The sequence below is a fragment of the Bos taurus genome, chromosome 22 (assembly GCF_002263795.3).
Source record: "Bos taurus isolate L1 Dominette 01449 registration number 42190680 breed Hereford chromosome 22, ARS-UCD2.0, whole genome shotgun sequence".
NCBI lineage: Eukaryota > Metazoa > Chordata > Mammalia > Artiodactyla > Bovidae > Bos > Bos taurus.
The window spans coordinates 16,234,461-16,258,999 of record NC_037349.1 but is presented as its reverse complement, the minus strand read 5'-3'; the positions used below and the strand labels follow the sequence as shown (position 1 = coordinate 16,258,999).

Below are 24,539 nucleotides of genomic sequence, written 5' to 3'. Positions count from 1 at the left end.
CCTTCTTTAAAAAAGTTTAGTAGGTAATAATTGCACATGTTTTTAAAAGGGAAAAATACAGGAAAAATACGTAAGCTAATCTGCTGCTCATTGCTGTCCTCCAAACATTCAATTCTTCTTCCCAGAAGCAACCACCATCAACAATTTCTTATGCATCCTTCTGCAACTATTTTAAGGGTATAAAGCAAATATGAACGTATCCATTAAAAAAATTTTTTTACACAAATGGTAGCATACTGTGTACACCATTCAGGACATTCCTTTTTTTATTTGGTAATAAATCCTGGAGATCATTCCAGTGAGTATTTGTGGCTCTAACTCATTCTACTCCATCATATGGCTGTTACACAGCTTCACTAACTGTTACATCCTTAATGGAAATTTAAGTTATCTGGAATTCTTTGTTATCATTGTTGATGGTAAAAAAAAGAGATTTCATATAACTTATAGTGCATACCTTCAAATATAGAAATAAATGTGTTTGTAGGACAAATTCCTAGAAATGGAGTTAATAGATTAAAGGAAATATGCATTACTAAATTTTGACAGATATTTTGTCAAAAAGCCCCTAAAGACAATCTGTGTGAAGGTTCATTCCTTTATACCCTCACAAAAAGCATATCACTAAACTTTAATCTTTGCTGGTCTGACAGGTGCTTAGGATTTTAATATTTATTTCTCAGTTATTACAAGTGAGATCAAGCCACTTGTATTTCCTTTCTTGACAACGGCTTGTTCACTGCAGAATCCTGTGAAGAACAAAAAAGTTCTGGCAACAACTTAACATACTTCTGTGGATCCTTTTTTAGAAGAAATAAAATTTTACTTATGAAAAATGACTTTCAATTGAAAAGGTCACTGCAAAAGAAAATCTTGTGTTGATAATTGACAGAATTAAAAAATATAATCTCAAAATTGAAACATCAAAATTGTAAAAATTCTAAATCTCCATAGCCCATTCCATACCCTTCCCACAAACTCTCCCAGAATCTCCAGTTAGAGAAAGACTGGTTTTGCCATAAACTTTTAGGCAGATGATCACCTATACCCATTTTTACCAACTATTTTACCCTTTCCATTTCTTAACACATTTTTTCTTTCTCATGGAGCTTGTGAACTCTGGCTTGCATTTTTCTACTTCCTCTTTTTATAAACATTCTATTTTGTATTTGTATATTTGTATTTTGTGTTGTACCCTTCTATTTTTGTTAATCTTTCTCCCAGGAAACTTCACTGGCTACATTTGTTAAATTGAAGAAAACCTTTTCCAACAAGCTTTTGATCACAAAGTCTAATCACAACCTCTATATTCCATAAAATCTCAGCATTTGATAAATGCAGGTGTTTTATATATAGATAAATATGTACATATGCTAGTTTTGTGTCTAAGTGCAAAAGCTTTCAATTTTATTTATTTATAGGTTTATTCTGTCTTCTACCTAAACTCTGAGATTCTTGAGGTTTCTTCATTCTTTTTTTTTTTTAAACAAGAGGGTTTATTTCTCTCTCGTGTATAAGAAGTGCAAAAGCTGGCACCAGCTCTGGTGTGCACAGCACTGAGTGGTTCATCAAGGACTTCATCTGCTTCATGTCATTAGATCCTTGTAAAAACGCGTGCTTGTGACACTCATCCCAGGTGCTCTTCCTTCCAAAGCACCAGCTTCTTTGTAGTAACTGTTTCCATTCTATGTTGCCATTCCTGGTCACCAAACGGGCTTCTCTCCCCTCGTACCATACCTTTTCTTAACGATCCAGACCCTTACTGGCTTCATTTACATATATAGCAACTCTGAACACTGGGGAAAACACATCATAGACACAGGGTTAATATCCATAATACATTGAAAGTCCTGTGAACAAGAGCCAGGGATATCACTCTGGGACCCAGTGGGCTGCGATGAATTGGAAATTACCTCCAGTTGTCAATCATCTTGTTATAGACTTGTGAATGGTGGCTTCCACGTTCCTGCGCCAAGAGTAGCTGTGTGTGGCAGTCATGGGTCCTTGTCATCACTCACTGGTTCTATGTTGCCACTGAATTGCACACCAGCCGCTCTTGCTTTCCTTTAGGTGGTTGCTCGCTCAGTCGCTCAGTCGTGTCCGACTGTTTGCGACCCCATGGACTGTGTAGCCCACCAGGCTCCTCTGTCCATGGAATTTTCCAGGCAAGAATACTGGAGTGGGTTGTCATTTCCTTCTCCATCTTCATTCTTATTTATCCCATTTTATCAAATAAGATCTGCTTGATGGTCTAAGTAGCCAAAGCTATATTAGATGCTGTGCTACTACTTTGCTCTCTAAATTATATTTACCTCATGCCCAACTGACCTTAGTTGCTTCTGCTGGCTTAACTGCATTGTAATTGTAATTTCTGTTAGACGAACTGACTTACTAGGGAAAACAAGTTTTATTGTCTTGGTTTGGAGCCAGCTTGTTGGCACATAGGGTTTACACAGATTGCAATCAGGATTTCCCTCTGTCAGCAGCTGAAGCTTGGGCTCTGAAGCTGGGCTGTCTGGGATTAAATCTGGCCTCCACATCTTACTTGTTATGTCATTTTGGGCAAGCTGCTTATTGTTTCTAACAAGATTTTCTTATCAGTAACATGGGGATTATAATAATTTCAAACTCATAGGGTTTCCATGAAGGTTAACTGAGATAATCAGGTAAAGCATTTCTCTGGTGCTGAGGCCAAAGTAACAACTAACTTTTCAACAAAGGTTCATACAGTTTCTCTTTAAAGCTAGGTTAACATTCTCCTTTCATTTTACACAACAACCTTTCCTACCCACATGAACACTAGAGCTTAGGCCAAATTATCACCCACCACTTAATATCAACTTGAGGTAATTACAAATCCAAGAATTTATAATAAGCTTACAAAATATTCCATGCTGGTATGTATCAGAACTTACCCCTTAATACCCAAATGGCACCATCTAGGCTTCCACTTTTTAGAAAAATTTCTGCTGCAATATTCACAATTTGACATCTTGGTGCTAACTTCTCAGGCCCTATAAGTCCTTTTAAACTTGTAAAATGTATTTTTAATTCATATAGTTTATCTAAGACCTTCCTTCCCTAGAGTAAAAAAAAAAAAAGAACACTGATTGTTAATCATTTAGAATATTAGAGATACAAAGTCACTGAAGATTATATAGAAGGTAATTATGCAATTTGAATCATTCGAGACTGATAGCTATCAAACTGCTTCAAGACGCTCTCCTTAAGCCCTTTCCAGCTCAGCCATGAAAACGGAAAGGGAAGGGGAGCAAGCAGGACTTTGCCTCATTAACCACTGGGCCTCCTTTCAGTGGATCTCCTTTCATCTGTTTTAGTCAGTGAGCTTCCTTTCTAAAGACCTCATTTGGCAAAAAGATTTCATGCCTTAAAGTGGAAAACTACCCATTATATGTTCTTGCTCTTCTTATGCTGATCACCCTGAGACCCAGGAGGGAGACTGAATGAAAAGATAACTTAATATAAAATTGAGAAAAAGAATGATAGTGGGGAAAAAAGGGATAAAATTGTTGGCTGAAAATTGTTTTTCTGAGTCAATAGGCTAATAGCTTCACATAGTCTACATAAAGACTGTCTCTAGGGTAGACATTAGAAATTGGACATGTGTTATTATTTCTATTAGGGTCAGCCAAATTTTTCTATAAAAAGCCAGATAGAAAATACCTTGGGCTTTGCAAGTCACATTTGGTCAGTTGCATATTCTTTGTGGTTGTTTTTAAATTTCTAAGCCTTTAAAAATGTAAGAAACATTCTTAGCTCATGAGTAGTATAAAAATAGGCTGTGGGCCAGATCTGGCTTTTAGTTTACAGACTCTTGTTTCATATTATATTATACGCTATTTTGAGTCAGATCCATATTATGATGTCAAAGCACTTTCAATCTGACTGCATTAAATGAGTGCATTTTTCAAGGGATACCTTAAATTTAATTCCAATGGTTTTACTTTTATGTTCATAAAGGAAGCTTTATTAAAAATTTTCATTTACAATTCATTAAAAATTCAGCTAAGTAAGATAACAAATAAAATACTCATTCTGAATAAGATAGTGAACATTTAAAATTAAAATATAGGCACAAATTCACCAACCACTTATATCTTAAATAAAAACAACCAAATAAAATTAAAATATACTCTGAAATTAAAGCAGAATCAGTCTGAGCTTTAAAAACAACTTCCCTACTAGGTAGTCCTCAAATTCTCAAGCATTAAATACCCAAGAAATTAATGCTATGATAGACCTTAAGCTAGACTGTGAGAAGGGGGACAAAGTACATTTTGTCCAGTCCAGGTTTATCATATAATAAGTGCTCTTGAAGAGCTTGGAAACTGGAGATCTTCTGTACAATGATTATTTTAAAATGTTCTTCTTTAAAAAAATTTTGAATTTTGTATATGTACATGAGTGACCATGTACACATTTAATGTCCTTAAACATTATTTCAATTGTGAAACAACCTCTTCATAAAAAAGAAGGATGGGGGGAGGGAGATAGGAGGGAGGTTCAAAAGGGAGAGGATATATGTATACCTATGGCTGATTCATGTTGAGGTTTGACAGAAAACAACAAAATTCTATAAAGCAATTATCCGTCAATAAAAAAACCAAATTAAAAAAAAAAAAGAAACAGAAAAACTAGAGAATCGAAAGGGAGGAAACCACCTGCATTTGACTGCATAGAAATAAACCAGTATAAGAATTTTTTAAAAAAAGAAGGAATAAAAGTTATGTTTTAATAGTTGATTCAATAGCAACCTCACTCTCAACTATCCTACTCTCCATATCTCAGCACTTCTCTCCCTACTTTGGATTTTCCTGTCCTTTACTTCACTTTATTGAATCTCTCACTCTACCCGCACCTCAGGGAAGTATACCTCAATATGGTATTGAGTACAATATGGTCTAGAGTTGCTATACTGCTTCTATGATGAGCTAAATCTCAAAGGTAGACATGAAGATACCAACAGTGTTCCAGGGAATCCTAGGAAGTAATTTTAAAGTAGTTCTATTAATTGTATCTTGGGCTCATCTTAAGAGAGGTCTTCAAAAACTGCAATAGTACCAATACTCAGGAGTTGGCAAAATATACTGAATTGACAGGTACTTCAAGTAAAAATGATATTTCGCACAGCTTCTTAAGTATTTTCCATACTGAGATTCTTCTTAGTAGTCAATCTCATGCCACCTCCTTTCCACATGTTCCTAATACACCACCTAAGTGAAGTGAAGTGAAAGTCGCTCAGTCTTGTCTGACTCTTTGCGACCCCATGAACTATACAGTCGATAGAATTCTCCAGGCCAGAATACTGGAGTGGGTAGCCTTTCCCTTCTCCAGGGGATCTTCCCAACCCAGGGATCGAACCCGGGTCTCCCGTATTGCAGGTGGATTCTTTACCAACTGAGCCACAAGGGAAGCCCAAGAATACTGGAGAGGATAGCCTATCCCTTCTCCAGGGGATCTTCCCGACCCAGGAATTGAACTGGGGTCTCCTGTATTGCAGGTGGACTCTTTACTAACTGCTGCTGCTGCTGCTGCTAAGTCGCTTCAGTCGTGTCCGACTCTGTGCGACCCCGGAGACGGCAGCCCACCAGGCTCCCCTGTCCCTGGGATTCTCCAGGCAAGAACACTGGAGTGGGTTGCCATTTCCTTCTCCAATGCATGAAAGTGAAAAGTGAAAGTGAAGTCGCTCAGTCGTGTCCAACTCTTCGAGACCCCACGGACTGCAGCCTACCAGGCTCCTCCGTCCATGAAATTTTCCAGGCAAGAGTACTGGAGTGGGGTGCCATCGCCTTCTCCGCTTTACCAACTGAGCTATCAGGAAAACCCAAAATACCACCTAATAATTAATTTACTGTCTGAGGCTCAATTTGCCCCTGTAGTGATAATCAGCAAAATTTTAACATTCAGGGTTAACTTATATTCTATACAAAAATGTAAAACAAACACTCTACAGACCAAGCCCAAACAAAAATTTAGTGAAGTACCTTGGACCACTGCAACAGCTTGTGATAGAAGTACATAGCACTGATTCCGATTCTTCCCAGCAAAGTTTTATCTACTTCACTATTCTGCAGATCTTTGCTAACTGAAACACAAAGTAGATACACGGAAGAAAATGAAATAGTCACTTTGAATGACGGAAAAGGCAAATTTAATATGGAATTAGTGATACTACCACAAAGACCAGGTGTCAGCAAACTACAGCTCATGGGCTGAATCTGGCCCGTGGCCCGTTTCTGTATAGCCTGTGAGCTTCTAAGAACAGTTTTTATTTTTGAAGGGTTGTTTGAAAAGAAAACTATGTGACACAGATCATATGCTGTGTGTGCAACACCTAAAATATTTACTATCTGCTCCTTTACAGAGTTTGCCAACCCTGATAGAGAATATAGCAGTGAAGGGCTCACACACACACACACACACACAGAGAAAAGTCTCAAAAACACGTGAATTTTATTAACTTGCAACAGTGAAGATGGTAACAATGATCTCAAAATTCAGATTCTCCACTATAATTTGCTAGCAATAGTTTTACCAATCTGAATGAAAAGAAAAATAAGAAAATGAAACATCTGATATACTGACCTTTTATCACTTTTTTATCATTATAATCTAAATTAATAATAAATAGATGGAAAAATTTATAAAGAAGAAATAGTATCTAAATCCTGCAATATTAATTTATCTTCAACATGGAGACTATTAGGAGCTTTATATGTTTTGAACACTGTCCCAGTCAATCTATCAATCAGGAAGAAAGAACACTGTATCACCCTAACATGCAGTACTCTGACCAAAACAGCAACATTTACCTGTTTCAGCAAATTCACAAAATGGAACACCTGGTCGCTCTTCTTTACAGTCTTTTGTTAGTGTTTCAGCAATACAAGCACAAAACCTCTGGAAATCTGCAAATTTTTCACAGCTCATTTTTATGTTAAGGTATACATTTCCCAGTTTGGTCCAGTCACCTTTTTCTTTACAATGCTATGAGAATTATTCAAAACAAAACAAAAAATGTAAGCTGTTATTTATGCAAACATATTATGGGGTAGGCACATGTAGGCATTACAGAAATTAATAAGACATGATTTCTGCAAATCTTATATAAGCTTCCTGGCAAGTGTTATAACAGCAGTAACATGTTACTGTACAATTTGCTTTTCTGACCATGGCAAAGCCTATATAAGTTCCAGATGTCAACGTACACTTGTTTTAATTATTTAGTTCCTAATGTCCTTAATGACATCATCCCCAAACCTGGAATACACAGTGGAGATAGATTTTTGGAGAAGAGATGACTAGCAGCACGATTTGAGCTGCCTCCACAGTAATACATTATTTTATTACTGTTAGAGACTGCATTTTACGATTATTTGGCCATTTGTGATTTGGGGCCCACACACAATTTTGGGCATTACATTTCTTCTACAAAAGGACCAACAAAGTAAATTTCAGTAAACTTACCATCTTTCTATTATTTTCTAAAGTAAGTTTTCTATACCAACAAAATATACTGTTTCAAGGATATAAATATTCATTTAGACTAGATCAACAATTACTAGAATGAGTATAAAAATGATCTTCAATTAAAAAGTCAAGTCATCCTGAAAGTCCTCTATTTCTTATTCAGACTTTAAATGCTTGGAGAGCACACAGTGACCATGGCTTTGCCCTGTCAGGTCACATACTGTCCATTTAATATGATCACCCATGGATCATGATAAGAAAGCCAACTCACTCATGCACTGAAGGAGTCTACCTAGTTATAAGAATGAAAAGCCAAGCTATAGATTATTATAGCCTAACATACGTTAATTTTAAACTGAACAACTATGTCTAGAATGATTTTTAGAATAGGTCAAACTCTAGAAATTATGTTTGCAGTTGAAAGCATTAACTTGTAAGAAATTAAACATCTTTTCCTTCTCTTCTCTGTGAAACAGCTGCATTTGTAAACCTTTTTCTAAAATTGGGTTACTATTCAAAGTTTCTTTGTTGTTACTGGTTTTCAGAGTTCCCAGCTATGTATTTAAAAGGTAAGCATCAATGGCAACTCACTCCAGTATTCCTGCCACCAACCCTCCCCCAAAAATAAATAAATAAAAGATAAGCATCGTACCTCTATTTCATTCAAGGCTGCCTCTAAGTCACATTTCCAGTTCTTTTTAAATTGCCTCATGTGTAACCTTTAACAACAGAAAAGGGTTAATTACGTTCACTCCCCCAAAGTCAATATTGCTCCTAATTCATTTGTTAACTTATACCTAAAAGACTGGAGAAAGAGAGAGTAATATGCTATAAAAATTCTTTAGTGCTGAATAAAATGGTAATTGCAGTTACCTTACTTAAACTATTTCCTCCTGAACCACAGGCAATGAGGAGGAAAACCAATTTCATATGAAACTGTACTTTCACCCAACTTGAAGACAGAGAATGTCAAAGCTTCAAAATAATTGTGAATACAAAGAGGAAAAAAAAAAAGCAAAACCAATCCTAGCACTTGCTCTCTGTGGCTCTCACTCCACCCTCACTGCTCCAGAAGGACATGAGGCAAGCAAACACTAACCACAACAAACCAAAGCAAGCAAACCAAAAGTATCTGTAGGGGAACCATAGCAGGAAACTAGCAGAAGGACCTAACAGTGACTAAAAATTACCATTACAAAGTCCACACCAAGCTTGAAAATGCTAAGTAAAAAACATGGGTAGATGAGAACATAAACGACACAGAAGGAATTTAGAACTGTGTGTGATCTGAACAATGCAAATGTGAAATGCATAGATAGCTTCAGGGACAGGAAAAAAAAAAAGAAAGACGTACACTTTGGCAACTGGGAAGAGGAGAAGAAAAGGTGCAAAGAGCAGGGTGCCAATAAACTAATAACGCTGTAGAAGAGCCAACTAGGGGGTCAATTTTGGTAATTAGTCCCAAGGTTTCATAAATTATTCCAGAGCATTAAAAAGGAAGGACAAGTTCCTAACTTTTATCCATTCATCTGCTGATGGTCACTTAGGTTGTTTCCGCTGTCTTGGCTATTATAAATGGTGTTGCTATGAACACTGTGGTGCACACATCTTTTCAAATTAGAGGTTTCATCTTTTCTGGATTAATGCCCAGGGATAGGACTGCTGATCATATGGCAACTCTATTTTTGGCTTCTTAAGGAATCTCTACACTATACTCCACAGTGGCTGCAACAATTTCCATTCTCTCCAACAGCGTAGGCGGACACCCTGTTCTTCACGCCCTCTAGCATTTATTGTTTGTAGACTTTCTGATGATGGCCATCGTGACTGGTGTGAGGTGGTACCTCACTGCAGATTTGCATGCCTCTGATAATCAGCAATATCGGACATCTTTTCATGTGGGCCATCTATACGTCTTCTTTGGAGAAATGGCTAATTAGGTCTTCTGTCATTTATTGACTGGGTGGGTTTTTTTTTTTTTTTTTGGTGTTTTTTTGGTATTGAGTTACATGATCTGTTTATATACTTTGGAAATTAAGCCCTTGTTGGATGCCTCATTCTACAAATATTTTCCCCCAGTCTGTAAGTTGTCTTTCATTTTGTTCATGGTTTCCTTTGTTGTACAAAAGTTTTTAAGTTTGATTAGGTCTCATTTGTTTATTTTTGTTTTTATTTCTTTTGCCTTGGAAGACTGGTCTAAGCAAATATTGCTACATTTTACGTCAGAAAATGTTTTGCCTATGTTTTCTTCAAAGATTTTTAGTGTCATGTCTTATATTTAGGTCTTTGAATCTTTTTGAGTTTATTTTTGTACATTTTGTGAGGTAATGTTCTAACTTCACTGATTTACATGAAGCTGTCCAACTTTCTCAACACCACTTGCTGAAGAGACTGTCTTTTCTCCATTGAATATTCTTGACTCCTTCACTGAAGATTCTTTTGTGATTCTATATAAATTTTAGGATTATTTGTTCTAGTTCTGTGAAAAGTGTCACGGTTAACTTGATTGGGAATGCATTAAATCTAGATTGCTTTGGGTAGTATGGCTATTTTAACAATATTAATTTTTCCAATCCAAGATTAGTAGTATTGTTTTAAATTGCAAAATATTGGGGACAACTTAAATACCCACACATTGACTGAATAACCGGAAGTACGTTCAAACAATGGAGTACTTTTGCCTTTATTAAAAAACAACAAATTTCTCTCCAAACTGATTTAGACTGATCTCCAGGATATACTGTTTGAGTGAAAAGAGCAAATTTGAAATTCATTATATGCTACACTGTGTATAACAAAGAAGTTGGTATAAGAAAATATATAAATATCTGCTCATTATAAGAGGATAACCCCCAAAACTGAAAGATTGGTTACCTCTAGTACGTAGGTGGAAAAGAGGTGAAGAGGAGGAGGAAACAGAAATGGTAGAGTAGGGATAAGGGGGAGCAACATTTCTCATCACATCTGTTTATACTGATGGTTACAACCAACAGTAGTATTTCACATACTTTCCCAAATCAAACAGACTACGATGTGGGATAACTGAAAATATACTACAAACAGTAATAAATCAATCTAAATGCTCTATAAATGAATAATCACACTGAATGGGTATGGGGGAAAAAAGGGAACTGATAAAACGGCACTAGAGCAAATTCACAGGGCTCCTCAGGTAATTTTAATATTTTCACAACATCTGTCAGACACTGTCAAACTACTATTAATTTGTTTGGATCTAACCTGTTAATAAATGCTACTGTTAATGTATTTCTTTTGGCCTCTGGATACTAGTGTGGAAACTTCTGTATTAGAGGATTATGAGAAATGAAATAAATGTGAAAGTGCCTCTGAAGGAACTTTCTGGGCTTTCTCAAGGAGTTTTCTGGTTGGCATCATTTGCACTTTATCAAATCTGCCTTTGTTAAAATGTTATGGTTCATTTAAACACCTAAAATTTGTATACTTTTCTCTATGTATGTGATACTTTAATACAATTTTTATCAAAGTCATGGCTTTCCTTTTTCTCAATACAGGTATGTTATGGTACTACCCTTGTAATTATTATAGGTTGTTTTTTTTTTTTTTAAGGCCTTTTGAGGCTCATAAGCTAAACAGAGAAAGCAAATAAGTCAGAGAAAGAATGAAGGAGAGACCTTAAAATATTTTACCTAGTTAACATGACAAGAAGTGAGTGAAAGAGAAACAAGGATTAAAGTAATTTGAATACATGTAAGAGAAAGAAGGATTAAAGTAATTTGAATACATGTAAGAGAGTGTATTAAGTAGAATTAAGTAAGTTGTAAAACAGAGCAAGAGAGTCTTTACATTTGATCTGCCAGGTAGCGAGATGAAATCAGGTGATGAAAAAGATTTGGTGAGGCTGGCCAGGAGGGTTAGCTAGAGGCAAATGATGACAACGTGACCAGGCCATAGCCAAGAGGGGGAGAAGGACTTTTGGTGGGCATATGAAGAATGATAAGTACTTTGTCTTCAACCTTTTTAAGTCCCCATCAAAATACATATATTTTAGTCCTAATTATAGTGGTTTTCTTACCTGGATTTCATTTCCAGAACTGCAGTTATTTCTTGCTTGGAAGCCTGTACTTGGTATAAAAGCTTAACAATATAGTTAAAGTGTTCTGGGTCAAGTACCATCCCAGCTTCAAGGAGCTGTGGAAGAGGGTAAACAGTAGTCATTCTTTTAAAAATGTGAAACCAATGTGTGTGGGAAAAACTAAGAGACTGATGGAAGAAGTGAAACATGGAGACAGAATTAAAATTCATTAAAAAATCTGAAGTATATTTTTCTTCAAATATTTGAGAACCACCGTAAGACACCTTACATCAAGAATTTAAAGCAAAAATGAAAATAATACTTCTGAATTTAAACTTGAACATTAGTCCTCTTCTTCAAGTTATGTCAACTACTTTATCAATCGAACCTCTTGCTTGGTACTAATTCTGTCTTTTAGTAAGTATAGCACTGTCGTTATACTGTATACCTGATGATAAAATCCCTGAGACATATCAAGTTGAGGTTTTCTACAATGACTCTAGGTGATCAGTAATTTCTTCTTTAAAAAAAAAAAATTATCTATCTTCAATTTTACTGAGCTATATCAATAACTGACATACAGCAACTGTATAAGTTTCAGGTATACAGCATAATGATTTGACTTACATATATCATGAAAAGATTACAATAATTTTAGTGAACATCTACCACCTCATATACACACAAAATAAAAGAAAAAGGAAAAAATTTTTCCTTGTGTTAAAAACTCTTAGGATTTACTCTCTTACCAACTTTCATATATAACATACAGCAGTGTTAATTATATTCATCATGTTAATTATATTCATCATAATACATAGGGATTCCCTGGTGGCTCAGTCAGTAAAGAATCTGCTTGCCATGCAGGAGACCCTGCTTTGATCCCTGGGTTGGGAAGTTCCCCTGGAGAAGGGAATGGCAACCCTCTCCAAAATTTGTGCCTTGAGAATTCCATGGACAGAGGAACCAAGTGGGCTAAAGTCCATGGGGTCACAAAGGGTCCGACACGACTGAGTGACACACACACAGTTCTTATTTCTCTTATAACTGGAAGTTTGTACCTTTTACCACCTTCATCCAATTTCCAATTTCCTTTATGCTTCTGGTGACCAGAAACCTTATTTCCTTTTTTGCAAGTTTGTTTTTTGAAGTATAATTAACCTATAACATGATGTTAGTTACTGGTGCACAACACGGTGATTTGACATTTCTATACATTACAAAATGATAACCATGATAAGTTTAGTTACCATCTGTCACCATACAAAGATATTACATTATTACTAACTATACCATGCCATACATTTCACCCCTGTTACTCAATTCTTATGTAACTGGACATTTGAGTAATTCCTGATTCAAAAAATTTCCAGGCAAGTAATTTTGTCAAGTTTTGTAATGTGAAACTAGAGGTATTCACTGAAATATTTGTTCATCTGCTAAAATGGTTCCAATGCTGCTTCCTAAAGAGAATAGGTGGGAAGTGGGGTGTTTTCCTGCTATAGGCCTACTCTGAAATGAAATGCTGAGTAGTACCAAATACTAAGAAATATTCAACAACAGTAAAAATTTTAATATACTTTAAAAAATGTAAAAAGAGATGTGGGTTCGATTCCTGTGTCTTCAGGATCCCCTGAAGCAGGAAATGGCCACCCTCTCCAGTATTCTTGCCTGGAGAATTCCATGGACAGAGGAGCCTGGTAGGCTACAGTCCATGGGGTCACGAAGAGTTGGACATGACTTAGTGACCACCATTTAGTAAACAATAACCACCACCATATTCTTATCCATCAACCATGTTTGGTAACAGTGTCCTATTTATACATTGATTTGTGTACTTATTTTTGTTATATATGACCTCAAATCTTTTTGAAAAAGAAAATTTTCTTCAATCATTCTTAAGAAGTAGAGATGAGGATGGTTCATGAATTTGTAAGAAGTCACCTGGCATGCTTGCTGCTGCTGCTAAGTCACTTCAGTTGTGTCCGACTCTGTGCGACCCCACAGACAGCAGCCCACCAGGCTCCGCCATCCCTGGGATTCTCCAGGCAAGAACACTGGAGTGGGTTGCCATTTCCTTCTCCAATGCATGAAAGTGAAAAGTGAAAGTGAAGTCGCTCAGTCGTGTCCAACTCTTCGTGACCCCATGGACTGCAGCCTACCAGGCTCCTCTGTCCATGGGATTTTCCAGGCAAGAGTACTGGAGTGGGTTGCCATTGCCTTCTCCAACCTGGCATGCTTAGAACTATTCAATTAAGGGCAAGGCCTGTTAGTCACTGGAGTCTGTTAATAAGTCCTACTTCAGGAGAAAAAGAACATTTCTGAAAATATAATTCTTTGGTATAAAAAATGTGAGTTAAAGGCAACTTAAGAGTAAGCAGAAATCAAAAAAAAAAAAAAAAAAAGAGTAAGCAGAAATCACTATTTTCTTGGTTATTCACTATTAGAGAATAAAATGGATAAAACAAAAAATCATACCTTGCAAAAGATATTAATTAAAGCAGGTACAGCATTCCTTAATTTCATAGTTGCCACATACTCAAATATTTTTAGTAATATTTTCAGAGCAGGCTGGATAAAACAAAAATATTACACTCATTTTCATGTCTTACTTCAGTATACTTTAAGTTTCTCAAATTTGTTTATGCTGAAAAACACAAGTGTTCTCTAGGAAGTATTTAACAAATAGAAATTTAACTGCTAAATTATACATATAAGAAATGTATCAGAGAAATTAACTTAAAATATTAGAAAAATGTATTTTCAGGTTACTTACCAGCATCTTAATCATTATGCAGAGGTTCATGACCTGAAATACTTCTTTCAATAAACAGTGTTTGAGTAAAGAACTTAGAAGGTCATTTAATACTTGTAAATCAAAGTGTATACCTGGAAGAAACTTTCTGTAGTACTCCATAAACATGTTTGCTGAAAATGATGAAATACATAATAAAGTCATTTGCTGCTTTTAAGATTCATCTTTCCTAAATTAGACAATTTTTCTATATTTAAAGATCAAGTAGCATTAACTCAATTTCTTAAAAGATACACTTCCAGTATCAGAAATATTTGATGAAAATACATTAAAGCAAAAGTTAAATGGCAACAACATGTCAACCAGGATGTTAGGTACTAGATTGGGATCTAACTCATGTGCTATCCACAAAAAATAGGACCAAACTGCCTCATACATCATGGTTTCAATATGAACTCTGAGGGAGCCACACTCTCAGGGGGACTTCAGGTAGTGGCCTGTTTAAGAGTGGAAGCAGACTGTTTTGACATATACCCCTTCTTTCTGTTTTAACCCCATCAACCTGCTGACCCTGGGGATATTTTTAGTCTAGTTTATGAGCATTCTCCTAAAAATTATAACACTGATTGATTTCCACTGAAAAAGTGTTTCTTTACAATTTATTTTTAAGAAATTATTTATTTTGGCTGTGCTGGGGCTGGGTCTTTGTTGCTGCATAGGCTTTTCTCTAGTTATGGCAAGTGGAGGTTACTGTCCAGTTGTGGTGCGTGGGCTTCTCATTGCAGTGGCTTCTCTTATTGTGGAGCATGGGCTCTAGGTACCGAGGTTCAGTAGTTGTGGCACATGGGCTCAGAAGTTGCAGTTCTTGGGCTCAAGAGCAGACTCAACAGTTCGGCTCATGCACTTAGCTACTCTGCGGCATGTGGGATCTTCCCAGACCACAGATCCAACCTGTGTCTCCTGCATTGGCAAGTGGATTCTTTACCACTGGGCCATCAGGGAAGCTCTGAAAAGTCATTCTTAATGGACTCTTGCATTGCCTCATATTTTAGCTACTGTGAATAATGCTGCTATAAATATGGGTGTGCTATAAATATCTTTCAAGACCCTGCTGTCAATTCTTTTGTGTATATACCAGGAGAAGAATTGCTGGATCATATGGTAATTCTATTTTTAATTTTTTGGGCAACTGTCATACTGTTTTTCTACAGTACTGTACAATTTTACATTCCTTCCCGTAGTGCGTGAGGGTTTTAATTTCTCCACATCCTAACACTTTTTTCTTTTTTTGATAGCAGTCATTCTAATGGGTGTGAGGTGGTATCTCAATGTACTTTTGATAAGCATTTCCATTAGGTCTGGTGATGTTGAGCATCGTTTTACATGCTTATTGGCCATTTGTGTTTCTTCTTTGGAGAAATGTCTCTTCAAATACTTTGTCTATTTTTGAATCAGGTTTTGTTGTTGAGTTTTAAGGGTTCTCTATATATTCTGGATACTAATCCCTTATCAGATATATGATTTACAAATATTTTCTCCCATTCTGTGGGCTGCTGTTTCATCTTGCTGATACTGTCTTTTAACGCACAAAATTTTCAAATTTTCATGAAGTTCAATTTATCTATTTTTTCTTTGTTGCCTCTGTCTTTGGTGTCATATCCAAGAAATCACTGCCAAATCCAATGATGTGATGTTTTTGTCCTCATGCTTTCTTCTCAGAGTTTTATTGTTGTAGGTCTTACATTAAGGTCTTCAACCCATTTGAACTAACTTTTGTTAGTCTCCCAATCTATGACATGGGTGGTTGTTGTTCGGTTGCTTACTCGTGTCTGACTCTTTGTGAACCCATGGATGCTTCCCTGTCCTTCACTTCTTCCTGGAGTTTGCTCAAACTCATGTCCACTGAATTGGTGATGCCATCCAACAATCTCATCTTGTGTCATCCCCTCTGTTCCTGCCTTCTATTTTTCCCAGCATCAGGGTCTTTTCCAATGAGCTGGCTCTTCTCATCAGGTGACAAAAGCACTGGACTTTTAGCTTCAGCATCAGTCCTTTCAATGAATATTCCAGTTTGATTTCCTTTAGGACTGACTGGTCTGATCTCCTTGCAGTCCAACGGACTCTCAAGAGTCTTCTGCAACACCACAGTTCAAAAGCATCAATTCTTTGACATTCAGCCTTCTTTATGGTCCAACTCTCACATATATACATGACTACTGGAAAAACCATAGCTTTGACTATACAGACCTTTGCTGGCAAAGTAATGTTCTGCTTTTCAATATGCCATCTAGGTTTTGTCATAGTTTTTCTTCCAAGGAGCAAGTGTCTTTTAATTTCATGGCTGCAGTCAACCATCTGCAGTGATTTTGGAACCCAAGAAAATAGAGTCTGTCAGTGTTTCCACAGTTTCCCCATCTATATGCCATAAAGTGATGGGACTGGATGCCATGATCTTAGTAATGACATTTTAACATTACGGAGTCTTCCAATCTGTGAACATGGGAGGTGTGTCTTTAATTTCTCTTTCAGCAATGTTGTGTAGATTCCATTGTACAAGTCTTTCACTTTCTTCGTTAAATTAGTTTTTAAGTATTTTATTCTTTCAAGTTATTGTAAATGCAATTGTTTTTGTAATTCCCTTTTCAGGGCGCTCAATTTCAGTATATAGAAATGCAAATGATTTTTGCATGTTGACTTGGTCACTTATTAACCCTAACAGCTTTTTTCCCCTCAGAATCTTAAGTATTTTCTACATATAAGGTCATTTCATCTGCACACAGGCCACTGACTTCTTCCTTTCTGAAATGGATGCCTTGTCTAATTGCTCTGGCGAGAACTTCCATCTCCGTGTTGAACTGAAGTGGTGAAAGCAGGCATCCTTGCCTTGTTCCTAATCTTAGGGGAAAAGCTTCCAGTTTTTTGCCACCGAGTATGGTAAAGTAATGATCAAAATTCTCCAAGCCAGGCTTCAGCAATACGTGAACTGTGAACTTCCAGATGTTCAAGCTGGTTTTAGAAAAGGCAGAGGAATCAGAGATCAAATTGCCAACGTCTGCTGGGTCATGGAAAAAGCAAGAGAGTTCCAGAAAAACATCTATTTCTGCTTTATTGACTATGCCAAAGCCTTTGACTGTGTGGATCACAATAAACTGGAAAATTCTGAAACAGATGGGAATACCAGACCACCTGACCTGCCTCTTGAGAAACCTATATGCAGGTCAGGAAACAACAATTAGAAATGGACATGGAACAACAGACTGGTTCCAAATAGGAAAAGGAGTACGTCAAGGCTGTATATTGTCACCCTGCTTATTTAACTTCTATGCAGAGTACATCAAGAGAAATGCTGGGCTGGAAGAAGCACAAGCTGGAATCAAGATTGCCGGGAGACATATCAATAACCTCAGATATGCAGATGGCACCACCCTTATGGCAGAAAGTGAAGAGAAACTAAAAAGCCTCTTGATGAAAGTGAAAGAGGAGAGTGAAAAGGTTGGCTTAAAGCTCAACATTCAGAAAATGAAGATCATGGCATCTGGTCCCACCACTTCACGGGAAATAGATGGGGAAACAGTGGAAACAGTGTCAGACTTTATTTTTCTGGGCTCCAAAATCACTGCAGATGGTGAGTGCAGCCATGAAATTAACAGACGCTTACTCCTTGGAAGGAAAGTTATGACCAACCTAGATAGTATATTGAAAAGCAGAGACATTACTTTGCCAACAAATAAATGTCCGTCTAGTCAAGGCTATGGTTTTTCCAGTGGTCGTGTATGGATGTGTGAGAGTTGGACTGTGAAGAAAGCTGAGCGCTGAAGAATTGATGCCTTTGAACTGTAGTGTTGGAGAAGACTCTTGAGAGTCCCTTGGACTAAAAGGAGATCCAACCAGTCCATTCTAAAGGAGATCAGTCCTGGGTGTTCATTGGAAGGACTGATGCTGAAGCTGAAACTCCAATACTTTGGCCACCTCATGCGAAGAGTTGACTCATTGGTAAAGACTCTGATGCTGGGAGGGATTGGGGGCAGGAGGAGAAGGGGACGACAGAGGATGAGATGGCTGGATGGTATCACCGACTCGATGGACATGAGTTTGAGTAAACTCTGGGAGTTGGTGATGGACAGGGAGGCCTGGCGTGCTGCGATTCATGGGGTTGCAAAGAGTCGGATACGACTGAGTGACTGAACTGAAATGAACTGACTGATGGTGTTTACTGTGAGGTTTTTCAGATGTGGCTTTTTAAATGTTGAGGTAGTTTCCTTTTATTCCTAGTCTCTTGAGTATTTTGCTGCATCAACTAAGATGATCATGTATTTTTTCCCATTCATTCTGTTCATGTGGTTACTTGGACTGATTTTTGTATGTTAAACTACACTGTACTCTAAGAACAAATTCTACTTGGTCATGGTCTATGATCCTTCCAATTCAGGTTGCTAGTTTTTGTTGAGGAATTTTATATCAATGTGTTCCCTCCTCTTCAATTTCTGGGAAAAGACTGAGAATTGATATTAGTTCTTTAAATGTTTGGTACAACTCAACAGTGAAGAGTTCCTTCTGGTATAGCCAAGCAGCAGCAGTTTTACACAATGGTTTTAATCAGACAACTTCTGGAAACAGGATTTTATGTGGAAATTCAAATATCAAACAGATAAAAATGAACCTATGGTTAAATAGGGTAATGGGGAGTCCCACCTTCTCAGTACTTCCCCCTTGTGAACTTGTCAACTTGACAAATATTAAAGCTTGGTCCCTTCCTTTTGGGACTCACAATATAGTAGGGGGAGATGGGAGCAGAGAATGGGATGAGGCTGTGGAGTCAGATAAGGGTGTAATGGAGGAGATAATCCTATTTTCTATGACTAGGCTTTGAAAGATGAATAGGTCTTTGCTATGGGGAAGTGGGATAAAAGAAAGGCATCCTAGGTAGAAGAGCAGCGACTTTTCTATTATAGCAGAGCTTGGCCTGTTTACCATCTGAGCCACTAGGGAAGCTTCCCTGATAGCTCAGTTGGTAAAGAATCTGTTTGCAATGTAGGAGACCCTGGTTCGATTCCTGGGTAGGGAAGATCCACTGGAGAAGGGATAAACTACCTCCTCCAGTATTTTTGGCCTTACCTTGTGGCTCAGCTGGTAAAGAATCCACCTGCATTGTGGAAGACCTGGGTTCGATCCCTGGGTTGGGAAAATCCCCTGGAGAAGGGAAAGGCTACCCACTCCAGTATTCTGTCCTGGAGAAATTCCATGGACTGTACAGTCCATGGGGTCACAAAGACTCAGACACGACTGAGCAACTTTCATTTTGGCCTGTTTACGGAACTGCACAGAATGATTGATGTGCATTAGCAATAAGCTGCTGCTGTGGCTGCTAAGTTGCTTCAGTCATGTCCGACTCTATGCAACCCCATAGACAGCAGCCCACCAGGCTTCTCTGTCCCTGGGATTCTCCAGGCAAGAATACTGGAGTGGGTTGCCATTTCCTTCTCCAATGCATGCATGCATGCTAAGTTGCTTCAGTCATGTCCGACTCTGTGCGACCCTATGAACAGCAGCCCACCAGGCTCTCTGTCCACAGGATTCTCTAGGCAAGAATAGTGGAGTGGGTTGCCATTTCCTTCTCCTCAGCTTACGAGGGACATGTGTAAAAGGATGAAGATGTAGGGAAGATCCAGTTTCTGACAGATCCCTTCAGAAAGATTTTAAGCTAATTAACGACATCCTTTTTTCTGTCTTACACCTGTAAATAAAATTTATACATCATGAAAATATTAGTACATATGTAAGTGAATTACAATGTTACATGGATTAAAATTAACCAAAATGCCACACTTATTATTAATCCTTTCTAAGACCAACAGAACTAATCTAAGACACTCAGTTTTCATACTCAAAAGTATTGAATTTACTTTTAAACCATGAGGACGAAAGCACATTGTTTGAAACACTTGCATTAATGATTTTATAGTAATCATTCTATTATCTCATACCTGCACGTTGTAGCAAACACAGCTCATTGATACTTATATATTTCTTAAACACATCCATACAAACCTGTAAAAGTCATGAAAAATGTAAAATTACCTTTTCATATTTCACAAAAACTATACAAATTTCAGTCCTATCTTTTTGCTTATTCTATTTTTTTTTAAGTCAATTTAAGGCAATGGAATAAAGAAGCTGATGTTAGGTTAACTAAGATGGGAAATGCATACTGAATTTGTTACGAAACCCTTATTCAGAGAAGCTGTTCAGAGAAAGAGTCAAGGAAACAAAGTCAAGATTAGAAATCAACTGGAGAAGGGAGGGATTCTTTTACTGGTATAAGGAAAAACACATTGACCAATGATTAGAAAATAGATCCTATAAAGAGACTCACTCATACACAATTAGCAGATTTATGACACAGTGATACTGTAACACAGTGGGGGAAAGGATGGTGTTTGGTTAACTGGAGATCCACATGGGAAAAAATATGTATCTAGACCTTCTTCTCACATCCTAAACAAAAACTAATTCTAGATAGCTTAGATTTCTAAATGTGAAAGATAAGACAACAAATTTTTTAAAGGAAAAACACAGAAGACCATCTTCATGATCATGTTGTTGTTTATTTGTTAAGTTGTGTCTGACTCTTTTGTGACCCCATGAACTGTAGCCTTTCAGGCTTGTGTCCACTGGATTTCCCAAGCAAGAATACTGGAGTGGGTTACCATTTCCTTTTCTTCCCAACCCAGGGACAGAACCTGGGTCTCCTGCATTGCAGGCAGATTCTTCACTACTGAGCCACCAGAGAAGCCCCTTCACGATCTAGAAAATTTTTTTTCAGTAATGTGTAAAAAGTCTTGAGTTTGAGCAAGCTCCGGGAGTTGGTGATGGATGGGGAAGTCTAGTGTGCTGTGGTCCATGGGGTCACAAAGAATCAGACATGACTGAGTGACTGAACTGAACTGATGTAAAAAGTCAGCACCATAAAAGGAAAAAAATAAAAATAAAAAGGTAAGATTGGACTATATAAAGATTAATAATTTTATCTACCAAAAGACATGTCTAAAAGGGTAAAAAGGCTTGTTGGTGGGAATGTAAATTGGTACAATCATTATGGGGAAAAATATGGAGGTTCCTTAAAAAACTAAACCCAGAACTACCAGATGCTCCAGCAACCCACTCCTGGGCATATATCTAGAGAAAACTATCACTCTAAAAGATACATGGATCCCAACATTCACTGCAGCTTTATTTACAATAGCTAAGACATGGAAACAACCTAAATGTCCACTGATAGAGGACTGCATAAAGAAGATGTGGTACATATATATAATGGAATATTATGCAGCCATAAAAAGGATGAAATAATGTCATCTACAGGAGGATGCATGCACTAGAGATAATGATCATACTAAGTGAAGTAATTCAGACACAGAATGACAAATATATTGCTTGTATGTGGAATCTGAAAAAATGGTACAAGTGAATTTATTTACAAAACAGGAAGGGGAGAAGACTGGGATTGACATATATTCACTAACTAACAAGGACCTCCTGTATAGCACAGGGAACTCTACTCAGTACTCTGTAATGACCTATATGTGAATAGAATCTAAAAAAGAGTGGTTATAAATATCTATTACTGATTTACTTTGCTGTACACCTGAAACTAACATAATATTGCAAATCAACTATATTCCAATAAAAATTTAAAAACTAAAAAATAAAAGTATGAAAAGGCAACTTGCAAAGTAGAAAAAATTATTTGCAATACACATATTCAACAAAGGATTTGTATTCAGAATATAAAAAGAATTCTTGAGATGGATAAGAAAAAGACATCCTCTAGAATACAGATGAAATATTTAGATACTTACAGGAAGGGAATATTCAAATACCCAACAAACATTCTGAAAAATGCTCAATTTCATCACTCATGCAGGAAAGCATCACTGCCCACCCACTAGAATGGCTTAATATGGCTGATAACACCAAGAGCTGATGAAAATGTAAAGCACCCAGAACTCTCAGACCAAATTAAAAATGTAATTTGTTAAACCACTTTGGAAATTTATCTGGCAGTATCTAACTAAAGTTGAACATATGCAAACTCTTTGACACAATAATTCCAGTTTCAAGTATAACCCATAAGAATAGCTATATATGTTCACCAAAAGACATGCACAACACTGATGGCATTACTACTGTATTTACCAAATTTAGAAGCCATCCATCAAAGTAGTATTTATCAACAATATAAATTTTTCTATACTCTACAATGGTATAGTCAACATTATACAGTAATGAGAAAGAAACATCTACAATTAAGTAAAAAAATACAGATGAATCTCAAGCATGTTGAAAAAAAGAAGCTAGAAACAAAAGCATACAGAATGTATGATTCCATTTACATAAAGCTCAAAATCAGGCAAAGCTCTTATATTAGGATTTGATGCAAATCTGAATTAAAACCATATGACTGAAACGGTTATTAAAACAATCTCTACTTCAGACGTAACACATTTTACCTTTTCATCCCCTTGCTCAGGCACGTGACCAAACTTGCACTGTGATCGCTCACAGCCACGTAACGTATTAAAATGAAATTTGCAATATCTGTGGGGTATCATCAACCCTAGTGGCTTCTGGAACACCTAGAAAATTAGGCAAATTCCCTTTCTGTGTTAATTGTGAAACACTTACTGCAATCAAGTGAGAAAGCATTTGAAACAATCAGAAATAATATATGTCCAAAAAAAGTATCAAGATAAATTGTTTGCTAATTTGATTAAAAAATAATTCCAAACAATTTATATTTTAAAAAATTATGATACAATCAATTTAAAGTTATTTGTCTGAATTTCTGCAATTTCATTTAGTGTAAAACTTATAGTCCACCAGTTACTACGGTTTCACTATACATGGCTTTAAATGTTTATACTTTCCCTCCTTGTCATGTGCCTGCCCTTTTTAGTTTTATAAAAAGTTACTTCTACTTTTATATATGCTTATTTCAGATGCATTTGTTAGAACTGAAAATTTCCTTAGCTTTTCTAATTAACAGAAAAAAGGTAATGAGTGAAAGTTATTTACAACAAGCTTTTCCTATCAACTGCTTTTATTAATAGCTTTCTCCTTCACCATAGAAAACTATTCATTCTATTATTTTCTGTTTTGGATATCCCATCCCTCCCCCGCTCCCCCAGTCTTAAACGTCTTATATTGTTTGTGAACATTCTCTAAATTGCTACTCATTTTCTGTTCCTTTTCACTAAAATCAACAAAATGTCCAGAACTGCTTAAATGATAATAAGGAAATAAAACCAGAAAGCCCCAAAGTATATGCTTATAAGATTATCATTATTTTTTAAGTAACGTACTTACCCCTACATTTTTTTCCCTCTTAAATATTTCACAAATTTCAGGATTCTGCAGCTTTAGGACAGAATGTTTCCCTGGTAATCTGAAATCTAGAAATGATTAAGAATGACATTACATTCCAATATGTTATAACTTATGCCTTTCATAAAGTGAAATAGACTACTACTATATGTTTTAATATTTCACTTTGGACTTCTTTTGTTCAATTCACAGGCTGTTGCCAGTGGTATAGTTCTGTGAAATATACAATAATTTACACCTTAGGTGTTCCTTAAGGATGTCTAGATCTGAATTTAACATTTTAAATTCATTATAAGCTAAAGATACTTTCTTAAAAGCCTCACATAGCAGCATTGAGTACTATATTCAAATGATCGTTAAGTTAAACACATAATAAACTTTTTGTAGGGATGAAAACTACCGATAGACCTAGGTGTTATGGACTAAATTGTGTCTCTTCTAATTCATATGTTGAAGCCTTAACCTCCAATGTGCCTTTGTGGAAGTAATTAAAATTAAATGGGGTTATAAAAACGAGGCTGTGATCTGACAGAATCAGTGTCCTTACAGAGACATCAAGAGTGAGCATCCCCTCTCTCTTTCCAAGCACATGCACCAAGGAAAGGCCGTGTAAGGACTTGGTGAAAAGGCTGCCGTCTGTAAGCCAGGAAGAGAGCCAGAAACTGAACCCTACCAGAAACTTGATCTTGGACTTCTAGCCTCCAGAACTGTGTGAAATGAGTATCTGTTGTTTAAGCCACCCAGTCTGTGGAATTTTGTTACGCCAGCCCAGGCTGACTACTATACCAGGCATCATTATTCCTTAATGTTAGTCTTTTAAAATGAGAATTATGACATTTAGAAATTATTTTTTCT

At 36.7% G+C, this 24,539-nt stretch overlaps 1 protein-coding gene across 3 annotated transcripts in view; it reads right to left on the bottom strand.

Annotated features, from left to right (window-relative positions):
• Positions 1 to 24,539, bottom strand: part of TOPAZ1 (testis and ovary specific TOPAZ 1) — a 60,820-nt gene that overhangs the window by 11,035 nt on the left and 25,246 nt on the right. For all 3 annotated transcript variants that reach the window (XM_059879453.1, NM_001252441.1, XM_059879454.1), the window contains 10 exons: positions 23,667 to 23,752; positions 22,811 to 22,936; positions 20,285 to 20,348; positions 14,322 to 14,473; positions 14,024 to 14,116; positions 11,546 to 11,661; positions 8,144 to 8,210; positions 6,834 to 7,008; positions 6,006 to 6,106; positions 2,916 to 3,081 (listed from right to left, as the gene is read on the bottom strand). In XM_059879453.1, the coding sequence (XP_059735436.1) occupies positions 2,916 to 3,081; positions 6,006 to 6,106; positions 6,834 to 7,008; positions 8,144 to 8,210; positions 11,546 to 11,661; positions 14,024 to 14,116; positions 14,322 to 14,473; positions 20,285 to 20,348; positions 22,811 to 22,936; positions 23,667 to 23,752 (1,146 nt within the window). The remainder of the gene's footprint in view (positions 1 to 2,915; positions 3,082 to 6,005; positions 6,107 to 6,833; positions 7,009 to 8,143; positions 8,211 to 11,545; positions 11,662 to 14,023; positions 14,117 to 14,321; positions 14,474 to 20,284; positions 20,349 to 22,810; positions 22,937 to 23,666; positions 23,753 to 24,539) is intronic.